Source organism: Monodelphis domestica, chromosome 3 (assembly GCF_027887165.1).
Source record: "Monodelphis domestica isolate mMonDom1 chromosome 3, mMonDom1.pri, whole genome shotgun sequence".
Taxonomy (NCBI): Eukaryota; Metazoa; Chordata; class Mammalia; order Didelphimorphia; family Didelphidae; genus Monodelphis; species Monodelphis domestica.
Window position 1 is genome coordinate 30,888,861 of NC_077229.1, and position 18,254 is coordinate 30,907,114.

The 18,254-nt window shown below is 44.4% G+C and overlaps 1 protein-coding gene across 1 annotated transcript in view; it reads left to right on the plus strand.

The window, feature by feature from the left end:
* Nucleotides 1-18,254, plus strand: part of GCN1 (GCN1 activator of EIF2AK4) — a 71,037-nt gene that overhangs the window by 3,502 nt on the left and 49,281 nt on the right. Inside the window, exons 2-12 of the mRNA XM_001363430.5 lie at nucleotides 334-436; nucleotides 6,865-6,928; nucleotides 8,018-8,149; nucleotides 10,090-10,198; nucleotides 12,175-12,273; nucleotides 12,356-12,490; nucleotides 13,085-13,153; nucleotides 13,242-13,350; nucleotides 13,855-13,929; nucleotides 15,540-15,668; nucleotides 17,807-17,857. Of these exons, the coding sequence (XP_001363467.1) occupies nucleotides 334-436; nucleotides 6,865-6,928; nucleotides 8,018-8,149; nucleotides 10,090-10,198; nucleotides 12,175-12,273; nucleotides 12,356-12,490; nucleotides 13,085-13,153; nucleotides 13,242-13,350; nucleotides 13,855-13,929; nucleotides 15,540-15,668; nucleotides 17,807-17,857 (1,075 nt within the window). The remainder of the gene's footprint in view (nucleotides 1-333; nucleotides 437-6,864; nucleotides 6,929-8,017; nucleotides 8,150-10,089; nucleotides 10,199-12,174; nucleotides 12,274-12,355; nucleotides 12,491-13,084; nucleotides 13,154-13,241; nucleotides 13,351-13,854; nucleotides 13,930-15,539; nucleotides 15,669-17,806; nucleotides 17,858-18,254) is intronic.

Below are 18,254 nucleotides of genomic sequence, written 5' to 3' on the forward strand. Positions count from 1 at the left end.
TCCCAACTGCAGTCCTGGTGCTTTCTCTATCCACTATACTACCCAGCTGCTCTGGCCTAGAGATTCTTTCACTTCCTTTGGTCTCTTTACTTTGTGTCCTGCTTTTTTTTTTAAACCCTTACTTTTCATCTTGGAGTCAATACTGTGGATTGGCTCCAAGGCAGAAGAGTGGTAAGGACTAGGCAATGGGGGTCAAGTGACTTGCCCAGGGTCACACAGCTGGGAAGTGTCTGAGGCCAGATTTGATGTGTCCTGCTTTCTTGTTGGTTTCATATACAAATAAATATATTAACAGATGTTCCCTTTTTGTGTGTCTGTGGGTGGCTTTTACAGGTTTCCGAGACGCTGAAGCGTTTTGCTGTAAAGGTGACTACAGCCAGTGTGAAGGAACGGAGAGAGATCCTTAACGACCTTGGGAAATGTGTTGCTGGGAAAGGTACATAAGTGCTCATTTGTGTAGGCAAGGATATACACCATTTACAGTGTAAATTAGATTTTCTTTTGCTCATGACTTTTTCCTGAAAGACTAACTCAAGAGGTAGAGACATCTTTGAAGTTGGAATGTTTCTCTTTTATGTTATTATTGGTATAGTAAAAGCTTTACGATGGGATATTTTTAAAGAAATGAAGTTTAACAGGCTCTCCTGCAAAGTGACCCATCATTTATACATTGTCTTTAAATGATACTGGGAATCCTTAAACTGTATTCATAGCTTAACAGAAGGAAATTGTATATGGGCTTTGGGAGAATCAAGGAGAGAAGGATTCAACCGGTATGTTTCTAGGTGTTTTCACTGTCTCTCTCGTTTGGAAGGTGGCTTCTTGTTTCCAACAGAGAGGAGTGTATGTCATTTCCTCCTCTGTTTGGAGGCCATTTTAAATAAGCTAAAGGGTCCACAAAATGGCGTTCTTCTCCAAGCCTATTCTCCTGGTACTATTCAGACAGCCTTTTGAAGATGTGATTCTGTCCAGAAAAGTCCTCTAGGAACTTCCTGCTTTTTTAACAACACGATTTTATTTCTGTTCCCCTCTTTACAGTTGACCATTTTCTATTTAGAGTAGATAGCAAAACCTCTATCAGCCTGAACTCTTGGGAGTTAATGTCCTGGATAGTTACAAGCTTATTCCTTTAAGAATGAATGAATGAATGAATGAATGAAGGGGGCAGCTGGGTAACTCAGTGGATGGAGAGCCAAGCCTAGAGATGGTAGGTCCTGGGTTCAAATCTGGCCTCAGAAACTTCCCAGCTGTGTGACCCTGGACAAGTCACTTAACCCCCATTGCCTAGTCCTTACCACTCTTCTGCCTTGGAACCAATACACAGTATTGATTCTAAGGTGGAAGATAAGGATTTAAAAAAAATAATGAATGAATGAATGAAAAATCCTATATTAAGTGATTACTGTGTGTCAGGCAGTGAAGTCACAAATACAAAAGTAAAGAATCTCTACCCTCAGGGAGCTTATTTTCTAATAATGGAGTGGTGTCCCAGGAGGGGAATTTTGACTTCGAAAGTTACAGGGAGCCAAATGACATTGTAGTAACATAGCCTTTCTAGGAACTTGATTTGATCATGATTTGAGAACTAGAAAACAGGAATGGGAGAATTGAGGAAGTAGTAAGGCAGCTATGAGGAGACCACTGTGAGGCACTTGAAATTTGTGTGAGGTTAACCATTTGAATAGCAGACTTTCTAGAACGTATTATACTATTCCCTACCTACTTTAATAGCACCAAATGATTATTTAATGTTTTCTTCTTGACCTACTGTAGAAATAATACTTAAGTTTCTGTAGCCCTTGAAGAATTAATTGCTCTACTCTGTGGCCCTGTCTGGAAACTTTCTAATCTTAATAACCAGTCATAGAAAAAAATTAGACATACGAAATAAGGAGGAAAATCTTATTTAAGACCCACAATCTAATAAAGCAAACAGGTGAAACAGATAAGAAAAAAGCTTTGGTTCTATTCCATACCAGATCTGTCTGCAATTCCTCCTTCTCTCCCTCCCTTTCTCCCTCTTCAACATTTCTTCCAATTTTTTGCTAATACAAATAGGGTGTCTCTGAATATTTATGTTAAGATGGATTCTTATCTCCCTTTTTGTGATAAAGATTATTTGAGGAACATTTATGACATGTCTTCTATGTGGAAGGCATTGTGCTAGATATACAAAGATCAAAGTCCCTGCCTTCAAAGAGTTTATATTTTATTGGGGCAGTAGGGGGTGGAGGATGGGGTTAGGGGTTGGGAGTGAAGTGGACAGAGATAGTGTATACCCAGAGAAGTAAATACAAAAGCTGTAGAGTAAGGAGAGAGACAGACAGACAGAGAGAGAATAGGAGATGGCCCCATAAGAATGTTTTGAAGGAATCATTGGATTCTAAGAAGTGGAAGAGATGGGATAAGTCTATTGTAGTTATTAGGTGGGACCTGTACAAGTATATGGGAAGGAAGTGGGCTGGAACTAGATTGTAAAAGGCTTTAAATTTCCAAACAGAAGTTTTATTTTATGCCAGAGTTAGGATAGAACCAGTAAAACTTGAGTAAGAAGAAAGAGGGGAGGCATGTGCTCTAGGGATATCCTTTCAGAAGCTTGTGGAGAATTGATTGGGACAAGGGCCAGTTAGGAGGCTGTTCTGATAGTCCAGGGACCAAGGGCCTGTGTTTAGTCTAGAGTAGGTGCTTAATAAATGTTGACTGCCTGATTGCTTGGTTGGTGGAGGGTAGGAGATGCTTGGGAGAGATGTTGGAGATGTAGGAAGAACAAGATTTGGCAACTGGTTGTATGAGGATTGAGGGTCAGGGAGGAGCTGGATGACTTCTAGGGGGTGGTGCCCTCACCTGAAATAGGGAAGGAAGTTAGGAGGTGCTGAGAGTGTAGAGGAAAGTTTGGCGTTACATGTTGAGTTTGAGATGTTTACAGGAGATCCAGGTAGACATATCTAGTAGGCAGTTGTTTGTGTGTCTGAGGCATAAGAACGAGGTGGATAGGTCTGGGACTTAATATGCATAGAGGTGACTGTTGGACCCATGGAAGCTGAGGAGGTAACCAATGGATAGAATGTAGGCAGAAGGCTTAGTATAGTACCTTGGGTACACCCTTATATTTGGGATGATATATGGTAATCCAGCAAAGGTGACTTAGGAAGAGCCACACAGATAACCTAGGGAGGCTAGGAGACAAGTGGTCCAATGCATAGAGTGCCAGGTTTGGAGTCAGGAAGACCTGAGTTCAAATCTGACCTCAAATCTGGTGCTAGCTGTGTGACCCTGGGCAAGTCACTTAACCCATTGGCTTCAATTTCCTTAACTGTAACATGGGGATTTGTAAAGCACTTAGCATAGAATGTGGCATGTAAATGCAAGCTTTTATTAATTTGATGATGATGAAGATAACATACACTTGGAGAGTGTACAGTCACAAAAACCCAGGAGGAAAAAAGAATCCCGTGTTAAATGCTACAGAGAAGTCAAGAAAAGTTAGGTCTGAGAAAAGGTCGTTGTATTTGGCAATGACTAGATCACTGGTCAGCAGAAAGTTTACAGGGGCTTGAAATTTAAGGAAAGGAGGGAAATGGAGGCCCAGATAGAGCAAGTTTTTTTGAGTTTGGCTATGAAAGGAAGGAGAGCTAGAATTTGAATCTGCCTCTGGCCAATTCCAGATCTGGGACTCTACCCACTACACCCCCCTGGGAACTACTTGAGCTAATATCCCCTCTCTCACCGCCAAGAACAGCCAGCTCTTAGGAAGTTGTTGTAATGGACCAGAGGAGACAGGCTTGGAACTAGGGTGTGACTGTGAGTGGAGAAAAGGGGATAAGATTCGAGAGATACCATTGAGGTAGCAAGGGCAAGATTTGTCAACCATTTGGGTGTTTGGGACAATGAAGAGTGGAGGATGCCACCAAGGCTGGAACCTGGTGACTGGAAGACAGAGATTGGGAAGTTCAGAAAAGGGGTGGGTTGGGGGCGCAGAATGAGTCCTGGTCCAGTTCGAGATGTTTGTAGGACATCTAGTTTGAAATATCTTTTGGGGAACTGGTGATGTCGAACTTCAGCTTAGAAGAGACTTGGATGGGATATAAATATGTAGATCTGGGATATTTGCACAGGGAAGATCATTAATTTGTGGTCCCATATAGAGGGAGAAAAGAGAGCCCAGGACAGAGCTGTGTGATGTGGTGATGATCCAGCAAAAGTGTCCAGGAGGAGAGGGAGATCAGCTATGTCACTTGTCGGAAAGAGGATTGAGGAAAGGCCCTGAGATCTGGCAGTGAGGAGATCCTCAGCAGCTCTGCAGAGAGCATCTCTTTTGAGGATATGCTTGGAAGTCAGATACAAAGGGTCGAGAAGAGAGTGAGAGGAGAGGGAGCAGAACAAGACCAGCTTTTTCTAAGAGTGGCTGAGACAGGAGGGAGGGGCCGAGGATGACAGCTAGGCAGGGTGGTAGGCAAGGTTTAAGTGTGAGAGAGACTTGGAGAAATGGGGAGAAACTGAAGATGTGAGCGAGAGAGATGGCCAAGATAGGGCATGGAATCAGTGGCCCATGAAGAAGTATTGCCTTATCCAGGAGAAGGGCCATCTCTTCATCACAGCCTGGAGTCAAGGAGGAGACAGTGGGAGTTAGAAGATGCAAAGAAGGGAAGTCATGAAATATGTTCTCAGTTTTTTCAATAAAGTGAGGCAGGTCCCAGGTATTTGAAGTTTGTAAAATTACAGGCAATTCTTGCTTTACTGAGTGGACTGTCCGGAAGACCTCTACGTAAAGTGGATTTTTACATAATGAAGAGTGGAGGGAAGGAGAGAGGCAGGAAGGGGGCCATTGGCACCCATGGAAGGAGGGGGCAGGCACACAGTTCAAGGACAGGGAAGCAAGAGCAGGAGGCTAGGATGGAAACACCTAGTGGAGGGGGAATGGACACATGGCTTAGTGGGCAGAACTGGGCAAAAGGCTCTTTTCATGCTGGAGGTCTCAAGCCAAGCACCTGATCCAGAGCAGCAGTGGCATTCTCTCTCTGCCTGTCCTGCTTTCTCATGAAAAAAAAATTTTTTTGGGGTGAGGTGGGGTGGGAGGCTGTGGAGGACCAAGCAAGGAACAGGAGCAGAGAGCGTGTAGTACTACATAGTAAAGTCAATCTAGGCTTGTTTTTGTTTTTTGGAGTGCCGATTTCTTTCAGAACTCTTTACTTAAAGTCAAGTTTGTATAATGCAGACTTATGTAAAGTGAGAACTGTGTGTACTTAGATTTTCACATCGCTATGTACTCAGGTCAAAAAAGGCATGAAGGAACTGTTGAGTGCCATTCTTGCTTGATTGTAAACTGTTCAGTAGTTAGTTGTTTAATGTAGTCTTTCCTCAGTCTTGAATTTGCTTCTCCTTGTAGGATATTAGCTCCTTTAGGGGAGGGAATGTTTTTTTTTTGTCTTTGTCTCCCTAGCCCCTAACATCACATGGTCACCAAGTAAATGTTGTATTGAATGTTCTGCTTAACTGCCATGGTGGAGAGGGTTTCCTCTGCTGCTGGAATTCTTTGCATCTCATCTTTCTGACAATATTCTTGATGTGATTATGGCTCTGGGTCTCTTCCTTTATAAAACATCAAATCTCCAGGTTAAAAAGGTGGCGTGAGATTTTTATCAGAGGGAGGAGAGGTGAGGGTTTTCAGAATGGCTATAGTTAGTCACCATGATTGGTCCAGCCCCCCAAACTATTGTTTGTCCTTTACCTCTCCCGGAATTGTCTGGGGTCACCTTGGCCTCTTTCCAGAGACAACCGGTTATTTCGGCCGGTTCTTCCTTGTAGCATTGCTTCCATCATCTCTTTTTCTTTTCAGCCCCCTTACTTCTGATTGAATTCATACCTTTTGTTACTTTTCCCCTGGATTAGTGTTATAGCTTTTAGTGAATACTTTTGCTCAAGTGCTGTATTCCAGCATGTGTGAGGCACTGTGCTAGGCCAGCGCTGGGACTTCTCAATCTCTGGCATCTCTCCCTGTTTGAATCTTTGACACTCCTACTATATTTAGCTGCTTTCATCATGACCTCCTAGTCAGAAATCAAATCAACATGAATTGTTTTTTTCCTAAGCATTATTATCTCCTTACTGTTCTTTCTCACTAGTCTCAGTTCTTTTTCTGCTGTAGACCATCTTGTACTTGCCAGCAGATCAATTTAATTCAATTCAGCAAACATTGATTAAGGACCTAGAGTGTGTAGGCTACTAGACTAAGTGTTGGGATGCAAAGAGCTAAGTGAATAAAGGACTGAATACCTTCATCATGTTGCTCCTTGTCTCAAAACCTTTCCTGGTTCCCCATTGTTTTCAAGAGAAAATTCAAACTGAAGCTTGAGTTCTATGACCAGACCCCAATTTATCTTGACAGCCTTACCTCCTGTGGCTTTTCAAAGTTGGGGTGATCTACTCACTGTCCTTTGAACCCTCTTTGTAAATTTCTGCCACTGCCCTTTTGTTTGGTGGTTTGCACTGGTTGGGATTCTTTCTTCCTCAGCCTATCTAGTTTATGCCTTTCTCAAGTCCACATCCTCTGGAACCCTTTCTGCCTGCCCCGTTGGAAATGATTTTCACTCTTCTCCAAAGTCCCGTGTTACTTCATGCCTCTGCCACTCATTCAGTTAGGAAATAGTTGTAGACTGTAGGCATAGCAGGCTCTGCCTTCTGCTTTTAGTTAAGAAAGAGCCACATGAAGAGCTACATCCCTAACTAAATTCCAGCCCTGAGGTCAGTGACCACATCTGGTGCCTCCAGGTATTCGTACCCCTTGCTCTCCTGCTGCTTTGCTCAGAGTGGGCCCTTCTTCCCTGTTTGTTAATGAATGAGCTCTTGGGAATGCTTTGATTTCAGACCTGCCCGAGGGAGCGGTGAAAGGCCTCTGCAAGCTCTTCTGCCTGACTCTGCATCGGTACAGGTGAGTCTCTGGATGGGGGTGAGGGTGGCCCAAGGGAGCTTCTTTGACAGTCATCGAGAGAAAGGTCCTGCAAGGTGGGGAGCCCTCCTGGGGTCTTGATCTCTGACATTGGACAGTTAGTCTCTCCAAATCTTGGTTTGCTCCTTGGTTGACATCCATCAGGAACATGCCAATAACTGCATGTCAGAAGAATTGGTTTCCTTAATCCTTTGTATTTTATTTTATGCATCTAAGAACATTATTCTGAAAAGTAGTCTACAGGCTTCACTAGATTAAAAGAGAGACCCTTGGAACAAAAAAGGCAGAGAACCCTTGGATTAGATGATCTCTTAAAGTCTCTCGCATTCAGGTCAAACATTCTGTAGTCTTCTGCAGTCAACACTTTTGGTGTTGTGACTCCTATAAGTGGTTTTGGTCTTGTTTGCTCTGATTTGCTGGATTTTCTTTATTGATTCATGTTTCTGGGAATGTGGGACCAGTATTGAGTCTTTCCTTTGTGAGACCTGTTTTTGGTTAAAGTAACAAAACACTTTCTCTGAAAGGAGACCTGCTCCTCTTTTCTCTCCTGGAACTGTCACATCTGCTCAGACATATTGATGGACAGGCTTTTTGTCTTGTGGTATGGGTGGTTTAACTTGTGGCCAGCAAATCAGGAATGATGTAACTGAGAGCAACGTGGGTTTGGCTGACTTTTTCAAGAATTCCAATTTATATCCCAATATTAATTACTCTTCAGAGACCTCTTCTGTCCCTGTGTGTTGGGACTTGTTGGGACAGCTCCTAATTCTCTGGGTTTATGCTGTTTGGTCCTGTGGTTGTTCTCCCTTTTGCTTCAGTTTTCCCAGAATATAGCTTGGAAATGCTAATGGTTCTTCATCCCTAATAAACATAGGCACCTTGGCTCTCATTAAAATGACATTTGGGGTAGCAGAGAAAGAAGGGCTTTTTCTCCTAGTAAGAAATTGCCTGAATTGTCGTTCCCCCCCAAAGAGAGAGAGAGAGAGAGAGAGAGAGAGAGAGAGAGAGAGAGAGAGGCTGTATTGACTGCCTCATTATACCCATTCCCTTGCTTTCCATTCTTTTCTGTAGAGATGCAGCGTCTCGAAGAGCCCTACAGTCTGCAATCCAACAACTGGCAGAAGCCCAGCCTGAGGCCACTGCGAAGAACCTGCTGCAGTCTTTGCAGTCTTCAGGCATTGGTGGCAAAGCAGGTGTGCCAAGGTAAGGACTAAAGGTTGTAATCTCCCAAAACTGAGGGGAAAACCTGCTCTGAACATATAATCGACAAGCTCTCTGGGGAGGAAGGACAGTTCTGAGGTGGTGGTTGGAGTCTGTCCATGTGTCCTTGACCCTTGGGAGTTTGGCTCCAGAGTCTTGTCCTCTACCATTACAGGGAGGAATCTGAAGGTGAACGTTACCTACCTTGTAGGTTGCAGAGTAGGTTGGGAAATGGGATCGGGAAGTTCCAGGGCTCTGTTTTTTCTTTCTTTCTTTCTTTTTTTTTAAACCCTTACCTTCCATCTTGGAGTCAATACTGTGTATTGGCTCCAAGGCAGAAGAGTGGTAAGGGCAAGGCAATGGGGGTCAAGTGACTTGCCCAGGGTCACACAGCTGGGAAGTATCTGAGGCCAGATTTTAACCTAGGACCTCCCGTCTCTAGGTCTGGCTCAATCCACTGAGCCACCCAGCTGCCCCCTCTGTTTCTTTTTATGTAAGCGTATATGGACCACCCATCCCATGAGACAGTTACATGTATAATCATTTATAATGATTTTTAATTGGCTTAAAATTATTTTTTTTCATGGTTTTTGTTTCTGTTTTCTTTTATTCTTGTTTATACATTTGAAAACTGATATTGGTTATTGGATATTACAACAATAAACTACATGTATGTATATTCACACATGGGAATATGCATGCACTTACATGTACAAACATATTTATAGAAATTATATGTATGTATCCACATACACATAGAGTATGTTTGTGTGTGCATATAGATACACATGTGCCTTTTTTTTTCTCCTTAAACCCTTACCTTCTGCCTTAGTATCAATTCTAAGGCAGAAGAGAGGCAAGAGCTAGGGTTAAGTGACTTGCCCAGAGTCATATAGCTGGGAAGTGTCTGAGGTTAGATTTGAACTCAGGACCCCCTGATTCTGGGCTCGGTGCCCCCACACATGGCTTTTTGTTGTAACTTTAATAGCTATCTGTACCAGCCTTCAAATGTATGAACAAGAATGAAAGAAAATCCAAATACAGACAACCAAAATGGAAAACTAAGCAAACCAATCCATTTAGAATGGTTGTAAGTGATTGTACTTAGCTGCCTTGTGGTGGAACGAGTTGTTTTGTTTAGGACTGTTGAGTTGCTTTTCCTCCTTAGGAGCATCCATAAAACAGGGACAACAATACCAGCACTAGGTCCCTCCCTCCCTGGGTAATCTTGGTAAAGCACTTTGGAAACGTGAAAGCCTGATAGAAATGTTGTTAAAAACAAACATTTATTAAATGCAATTAGCTAGTAGCAAAGGCTTCCTCAGCATTAATTTTCTTGCCATTTAATTCTGTCTTTATTTTGAAGTTATATTCTCTAGGCCGTTTGGTGGTGCAGTGGATTGAGTGCTGGACTTGAAGTTAGGACTAATTCGGACTCACACTTACTAGCATGTGACCCTCAGCAAGCCCCTCTCCTTCCCTTCATTGGGCCTCAGTTTCCTTCTCTGATAAATGATGATAGTATACTTGTATGAGAGAGTCGTGAGGATCAGATGAGAGAATATCTATAAAAGTGCTTTGTAGACTTTTAAGTGCTATATAACTGATAACTTGCTCTTTATTTTTCCTTCTTCACTATTATTTCATTTAAGTCTTCAGGTTTCCTTGAATTCATGATTTGTTTTGTGTAGTAACATTCCATTAATATGCCATAATTTATTCCACCATCCCCTAGAGGATTTGGCCATGCTGCGGTGAGCCTAGATTAGAGCCATTTAGCTTCCCATCCAAAGTAATCCACAGGGAATACTGCCTGTCTCACTGCATGGCAGCATTCTCAGATGCTAATTGAGTTACTAAAGTCAGCTCCGTTTTACGACCCATTGTAGAACATTTTGGGGGGAATTCCTGTCTCCGTCCTCACCTTCTCTCTTTTGTCCCAGTAAGAGCAGTGGATCTGCCGCGTTGCTGGCACTGTCCTGGACCTGCTTGCTCGTCCGTGTTGTCTTTCCTACTCGAGCCAAGAGACAAGGAGAGACCTGGAAGAAGCTGGTGGGTAGCTCTGGGTCCAAGGGAACTGCTTTGTAGCACAACAGCCAGGGCTCTCAGGAGGGCAGGGATGTGGGATGACTGGGCATGGAGGCCTCTGTTAGTAAACACACTGGGGAGGGGAATCAAGAGAGACCTGGGCATGGCAGTTTGCTCTAGAGATCCCTGCCACAATTTGGATTTGAGTGTTGGCCCTGATCCAGCTAGATCTGGAACCTTTAATTTTTTGGTTCTTGCTTCAGTATCTCTCCTACTGATCTGCACCCGTGAGCTCCCTCTAAGGAAGACCATTCTGCCAGTGTGAATTGGCCATTGCTTGGCAGCTTAGTTGTAGCCCAGCAGAGTTTGGTGATGCATCCAAGGTCACACAGCTCAGTGGCTTCTGGCTTCAGGATCAGCTCTTGATTTTCTAGCTTCCACACTGAAAAGTCTTTGAGCCTTTCTGGTTTCCTGAGTTTTCCTCTTGTGTATATGCTAAGCCCAGAAGGCTAAATAAGTCACTTGGAAACTTCTGGGCCACCCTCCTTCCTTCTTTCTACCTCTTGGCTTCCTTCAAGGGTCTAGTCAAGCCCCTTTTTCTACACAAACCTTTCCTGGCCCTCCTTCCCCTTAGAGCCTCTCCTATGATTAGCTCTAACTTATTGTGTCCATGTGTATGTGTCTTGGTATGTGTATGCAGCCATGCAGCTATACACAGACACATGCAACATTTTTATACAGAGGTGTTTGCACTCTGTCTCATTAGACCATGAGCCCCTGGAGGACAGGGACTTCTCTTTTTACCCCTTTCTGTGCATTTCCAGCTTTAGCATGTAGTAGGCACCCTATAAGTCCTTATTGTCTTGACTTGATTTTTTTAAAAGCATTGAACTCTCAAGAGAGTTCTTATAAATCCCTTTTAGCTCTAGGAGTTTATTGTCTGAGAGGAAGGACACTGATGGGACGGCTACATTAGTGACACACTGGCCATTGGGTAGTTGAATCAGTACCTAGGGCAGAGTATCTGCATTGAAACTGTGCTTGGGCACTCTTGATTAGAAAGTGGACAGTAGGGTACATTGGACATAATAGAAAGAGTGCTGGTGCTAGAGCTGGGAGATCTGGTATTTGAATCCTGCCTCTTGACACTTCCTTCTGTATGGGCAGGTCATCTAAACCTCAGAACCTCAGTGGCCTCTTCTTCTTAGAGTTGTTATGGGGGAAAGACTTCATAGACCTCCAAGCACTCTAGAGTTTGGAGGAGCTTGTTGGAGTCATCTTGGGAAGGTGCTGGGACATAGCCAGAAGAGCCCTGGCCCAGTCTTGAGAAACCTGGCTCTGCCACATATGTTCTGTGGGCCCTTAGGCCAGCGGCGTCATCTCCCTGTCCTTTGGCTTTGTCATGTGTGCAAGGGGGAGGGTGATCATTCTCTTAAGATCCTCCATAAATGGCAGAAATAGTGTCACAGTTGTGGGTCTTCTGATACTGCAGTCCGGTGCTATCTTCTCTCCCTGCTGCGCCCATTGAAAACCCATACAACAAGCATTTAATGAGGGCCTACTAGGTGGAAGGCAATCCTCAAGAAATGGTTAGGGCTGATGAAGGTGGTCTGCAGCTGCTGCCAGAGGCTGTGGAGGGGGCAGGTCTAGGGATAAGTCACAGATTCTGAGCCAGCAGCCTCAAAGGGTGCCTGGTCCTGGTGCTGGTGGCCAGAGAAAGGCCCAGAGGGAGAGTCGGGAGGAGCTGGCCCTAGGAGGTTTTCACAGTAGTTGGATAGAAGTGGGAAAGGTGTGAGAACAGCGTGGGCCAAGGTGCTAGGTGGAATGAGCCGTGTGTGTTGTGGGCCCAGGGAGGAGGCTGACTGGGCAGTCTTTTTCTCTGTCCCTTTGGGGGTTGGGGATGGTGCTCAGGTGGCTCTGTTCCTTTGCAGAGAGGCACACAGGCTCCCTTCTCTAGTCCCTGCTCCTGCTCTGATCTGGGCTCTGGTTGGTCTTGACAGGTGGAGGTTCAGTGTCTGCTTCTTTTGGAAGTCCTGGGCGGTTCTCACAAGCATGCAGTAGACGGTGCTGTAAAGAAGCTGAACACACTGTGGAAAGAGGTGATGGGGCTGCTGAGAGGGGTTGATCTTGGCTCTGTTTTGGGATTCACTTTTCTGACCCCCTTGGTAATTCTTTCTTTAGAACCCAGGCCTAGTAGACCAGTACCTGTCCATCATTCTTAGCCTTGAGCCCAACCAGAACTACGCTGGCATGTTGGGGCTCTTGGTGCAGTTCTGCACAAGCCAGAAAGAGATGGACGTGGTCAACAGACACAAGGCGAGTTGGAGGCCCTGGGGGGGACAAGAGGGTGGGGAGTCCTGGGCCTTGTTCTGTCATGTGGGTTGGCTAAGGGAAAGGCTCTTGGTGCCCCATCAGGGTCCAGCTGGTGCCAGCAGCAGAGGCTGGTCTGAGATGGGTCTGAAGGCTGCTGTTGGGTTCCGAGGGCCTCAGTGGAGACTAGCTTTTCACTAGTGTCTTCACTGGAGACATAAAGACAAGGTTTCTCTCCCTTGACCCTTGAGCTAAAGCCTCCTCTGATGATGGCATCAGATGGGGGAACAATAAGATGGAGTAAATGCTCTGATTCCTCATTGTGGCCTGGAAGTGACCCTGACTTTGCCAGCAGAGACTAGGCCTGGAGAAGTTCAAAGCTTGTCCACAGGGGATAGATTTTTTTAGCCACAGTCTCTCTAAGACCTGCCAACTCATAGTGAGAGTCCTGCTACGTGAGGGAGGGACTGCCCAGACTGATGAAATCATGGCTCCTTGGAGTCTTGCTTCTTGCTTTATGGAGGAGATTGCCCAGCAGAGGGAGGGGTTGGAGCAGTGACCAGAGAAGCCCTCTGACCAACTAGGCCATTGCTTCTCCAGAGTGCCCTGCTGGATTTCTACCTGAAGAACATTCTGATGAGCAAAGTCAAACCTCAGAGGTACCTGTTGGTAAGTGAGCGCCCTGGCTGCCCCTATCTCTTAGTTCATTCTGAGTCATCAGGTTGTGGGTATTGGTCTGACTGTATTCTTTCTATAGGACAACTGTGCCCCAGTTCTCCGCTACATTTCACATTCTGAATTCAAGGACCTGGTCCTGCCCTCCCTGCAGAAATCCTTACTTCGGAGCCCTGAGAATGTCATTGAAAGTGAGTTGTAGGCAGGCTAGCTGGTTAGGTGACAATGAGAGGTCACAGGCCAGGAGAATCGCTGATCCCTGGAAATAGGGTTGGTCACTAGGATCACGATGAGAATCTAGCTCTGCTGGATTCGTTTGTCTAATGGAGACCCATCTAGAGAAGGGGCCCCTTCATTTCTGGAATGGAAAGGGTTGGGGAAGGAGGAGAAGAGGGGGCTTATTGTGGCTCTCCAGCTCGGATTCTTCCTGTTGGGTACGTGGAGCATACTTAAGACCAAATGGTAGTGTCTTCAGCAGAATTTGGGACAGCCTGGCATGCTAACTGGTGGGAATCTGAAACTCTTCACATAGGGGGATGGAGCAACTCCATGATTCTCACTCCGAGTGAATGTAGAGATTGAACAAATAGACTCTTGGGAAATGGTTTCCTGGACTTCAGTTGGAGTCATCTTTGAATCAAACAAATGGATTAATTAGATACATTTGAAACTCAGTGTTTTTCCCCCACCTTTAGCTGTTTCCTGTTTGTTGGCATCAGTGACCCTTGACCTCAGCCAGTATGCCCTGGACATCGTGAAAGGACTAGCTAGTAAGTGTTGTGAGCCCTGCTGTATCTTTATGGGGAGGTCCCTGGAACATGTGCTGGAGTTGCTGCATCAGGGGTGAGGCTAAAGTCAGAAATCAGGCAGTGTGGTGACTTGGCTCTGGGTGGGGTGGCCTTGAGCATTTATGGACTCTGGTTTCTGTGATCTGCTGCAGTGGCAGTGGCTGGGCTCATGGGATATTTATTCTTACCTGTTTTCTTAGCTGTAAGAGGATAGGTCTGACTTGATAACCTCTAAGGTCCCATCCACAAAGGACTCTTTCTCATAGACATAACTGTGTCTAAAGTAAGATAGTGTGCTTCTGTTAAAAAAAAAAAATCTCGGGGCAGCTGGGTAGCTCAGTGGATGGAGAGCCAGGCCTAGAGATGGGAGGTTCTGGGTTCAAATGTGGCCTCAGACACTTCCCAGCTATGTGACCCTGGGCAAGTCACTTGACCCCCATTGCCTAGCCCTTAACACTCTTCTGCCTTAGAACCAATACACAGTATTGATTCCAAGATGGAAGGTAAGGGTTTAATTAAAAAAAAAAATCTGTTAAAAAAGGATGCTGTTCATATGAATTCCTACTATATTTACATAGTCCCATTGCTTGGAGACAGATTAGATCCAGATGCTTAAGTGCAATTAAGTGCTTACTTTACTAATCTTCCCTATTGTCAATTCCTGTTTATGATCATTCTGTCTTGGATAGTTCTAATTTGTCCTGAATCTGCCACGTTAGAAATGAATTCTCCCTTTCTGCCATTCTGGTAGGGTGACGAGCCATTCTGTCTGAAGCCCTAGCTAGCATCTCACTTTTGACTTGTTGATAGGTGATGAGGAAAGAAAGGCCCTTTTGGCCCTCCCAAGTTTGCTGCCCCTTTCCTCTTGCTTCGTGGTTTAGGAGAAAGCTAGAGGACCATGACTTTGGAGCTCAATGGGACTTGAGGGGTTTTTCAGTCTTAGCTCCTTTATTTTACAGATGAGGAAAATGAGGTACAGAAAAAGTGCCCAGGGTTACCCAAGCAGTGAGCGGGGAAGCCAGTCCCTCTGATTGCAAGTGCTCTTCAGTCATTCAGCAGCATGTTGTGAGGCTAGGCAGCTTCTGAGTCTTGACTGGCCCTCTCAATTACAGAGTCTTCCTAGCTCCAGCCCGTTCCTTTGTGATGTTGCTTAATCTCCTTAGAATTGGTCACCTTACTGACAGCTGCATATTCCCTCCAGTTTTTGTAGTCAGGCTTTAGACAAGCATCTTTGCAGACAGTATGAGGTGTTTTAAATGGCCCGTGATGTGTTTTATCCTTAGAGTGAGACAGTGTTTAACAGGTGGGAAGTCCTCATCTTCAAAATGAAGGGGTTATCCTGGATGATTTCCAAAGTCCTGTGCACCTTTTAAGTCTGTTAAAGACCCTGGGCAGGGAAGAGAGGGCTGTGGACATTTGGACACAAGATAATTGACTCAACTATGTAGCATGTTTGAGTTTTGCAAAGCAAATTCTAGAGATTACATTTAGGACTCTGAAATGAAGATTCCTTTACCTTTCTTTATAGCTAACTGAAAAGATGGTCCTGTTCTTCAGCTCAGTATGTATGTCTTTGTGTGTCTTCCCATTAGGTCAGTTGAAATCTAATACTCCCCAGCTGATGGATGAGGCCGTGATAGCGCTGAAGAATCTGGCCCGTCAGTGCAGTGATCCATCAGCGATGGAGTCCCTGACAAGACACCTCTTCGCTATCCTTGGGGGTGAGTAACCCTTCTGGGCTCTTTCAGATGGTGGGGAAGGCCAATGCCTCAAGTTGTACTTTAGGAAGTTTCCAGATGTTAGCTAAGACCTAGACTATCATTTATACCTATATTCCTATAATTGGGAAAGGGCAGCAAGGGGGTACAGTGGGTAGAGTGCCTGAATTCAGGAAGACTCATCTTACTGAGCTTAAACTTATTAGCTGTATAATGCTGGGCATGTGATCCCAACTTCAGACCTGACGCTCTATCCACTGTGATTCCGAGTTGCCCCTACGTTCATCATTTCTTGTAGCTTGGGAGTATTCCATTATATTTTTGTACCCAGTTTTGCCATTCTCTACCTTTGGGCATCTACTTTATTTCCAATTCTGTGCTATCACAAAAAGTGCTGCTATATGGGGGCAGCTAGATTGCCCAGTGGATTGAGAGTCAGGACTAGAGATGGGAGGTCCTGGGTTCAAATTGGACCTCAGACATTTCCTAGCAGTGTGACCCTGGACAAGTCACTTAACCCCCATTTTCTAGCCCTTACTGCATTTTCTAGCCCTTACTGCTTGCTATTCTGCTTTAGAACTAATATACAGTTTTGGCTCTTGAGACAGAAGGTAAAGGTTTAAAAAAAAAGTGCTGCTTTAAATATTTGTGTCTGTGGGAACTTTTTTTTATCAATCGCCTCCTTGAGGTATAAAACGTGTAATGGAATTTTGGTCAAAGGATATGAACATTTTTTTTTAAAACCCTTACCTTCCATCTTGGAATCAATACTGTGTATTGGCTCCAAGGCAGAAGAGTGGTAAGGGCTAGGCAATGGGGGTCAAGTGACTTGCCCAGGGTCACACAGCTGGGAAGTGTCTGAGGTCAGATTTGAACCTAGGACCTCCTGTCTCTATGCCTGGCTCTCAATCCACTGAGCTACCCAGCTGCCCCTGGATATGAACATTTTAATCACTTTATTCGCAAATTTCCAAATTGCTTTCTAAAATGGTTATAACAAATCACAACTCCATTAATGATGGACCAATGTGCTTGTCTTCCCACACTCTTTCCAGCATTGACTCTTGCCACCTTTTGTCATCTTTGCCAATTTTCACCATGTGTGGTAATACCTTCGAGTTGCCTTGATTTGCATTTCTCTTATTATAACTTGGAGTTTTATGTGGTTGTTACTATTTTGTGGTTCTTTTGAGAACTTCTTATTCATATACTTTGAACATTTATCTTTTGGAGAATGACTATTAGTTTTGTACATATTTATATATATTTACTAATTGTTCACATAACTGGATATCAAATCTGTATCAGAAAAATCTCATGCAAAAGTTTCCCAATTGACTACTTCCCTTCTTATCTTTAGTGCATCAGTGTCTTCTATGCAGAAGCTTTTCAGTTTGATGTAGTCTCCTGGGTTGTCTGTTCTCTTTTGTGATTACTGTTATCCCTTGTTTGGTTAAGAAGGTGCCTCCTACTCATGACTGTGGGGGGTAGATGATCTGTTCCTTTTCTGTTTAGTTTTTTCTTTAAACCCTCACCTTCCATCTTAGAATCAATTATGTGTATTGGTTCCAATGCAGAAGAGCGGTAAAGGCTAGACAATGGGGGTTAAGTGACTTGCCCAGGATCACACAACTAGAACGTATTTGAGGGCAGATTTGAACCCAGGACCTCCCATCTCTAGGCCTGGCTCTCCATCTACTGAGCGAACTAGCTGTTCCCCCTCTCCTGGTTTTTTATAGTATGATCTTTAATGTTAAGATTATGTAGAATGTATTGTGGCATAAGGGATTGGGCTGAGCCCAATTTTTGCCAGATTGTTCTCCATTTTCCCATCAGTGTTTATCAGATAGGGAGTGCTTTCGTAAAATAATTTATGATTTCTGGTTTATTGAACACTGGATCGTTGAATTCTGTTGTTTCTGATTTTTTCTTGTCTAGTCCATTACATTGATCTTTCTCTCTGTTTTTAGCCAATATAAGATAATTTTGATGACTGTTGCTTTACAATATAGTTTGAGCTCTGGACGTGCTATTCCTTCTTCATCCTGGGTGCCTTTTTCAAAAAAATGTTATCCCAGCCTCCAGGTCGTTTTGGAATGTTGGATAATGTAGGTCTCTTGTTTCTGTTCTCTCTTTGACAGGTTCTGAGGGGAAGCTGACCATTGTTTCTCAGAAGATGAGTGTCCTCTCAGGTACAGGGTGGTAGGACAGAGAGTTGGGGTCAGTCGTAGGGCAGGTTTGGTGATGAGATTAAGTAGGAGGAATTCCTTCCTCAACCCCTGGGTAAGCCAAGTCCTGGGAAGAGGCGAACTCCATAAATATGTATTTATTACCGCCTCCTCTGGGCTGGCTCTGGGTAGACTGAGCTTGGAGAGGGGAAGACCAAGGCTGAAACTATCCCTTCTCCCAAAGAGCTGCATTCTCATGGGGAAACAGTAAGGACATCTAGAAGAGAGCAAATGGGAAGTTTTGCAATTCCTCGAGATGGGTGGAAATGGGATGGCAGGCACCAGTGCTTGGTTTCTAAAGCACAAAGTGAAACTGAATGAAGAAGGGTGGTGAGAGGACAGGCCTCGGGCACATGGTGGG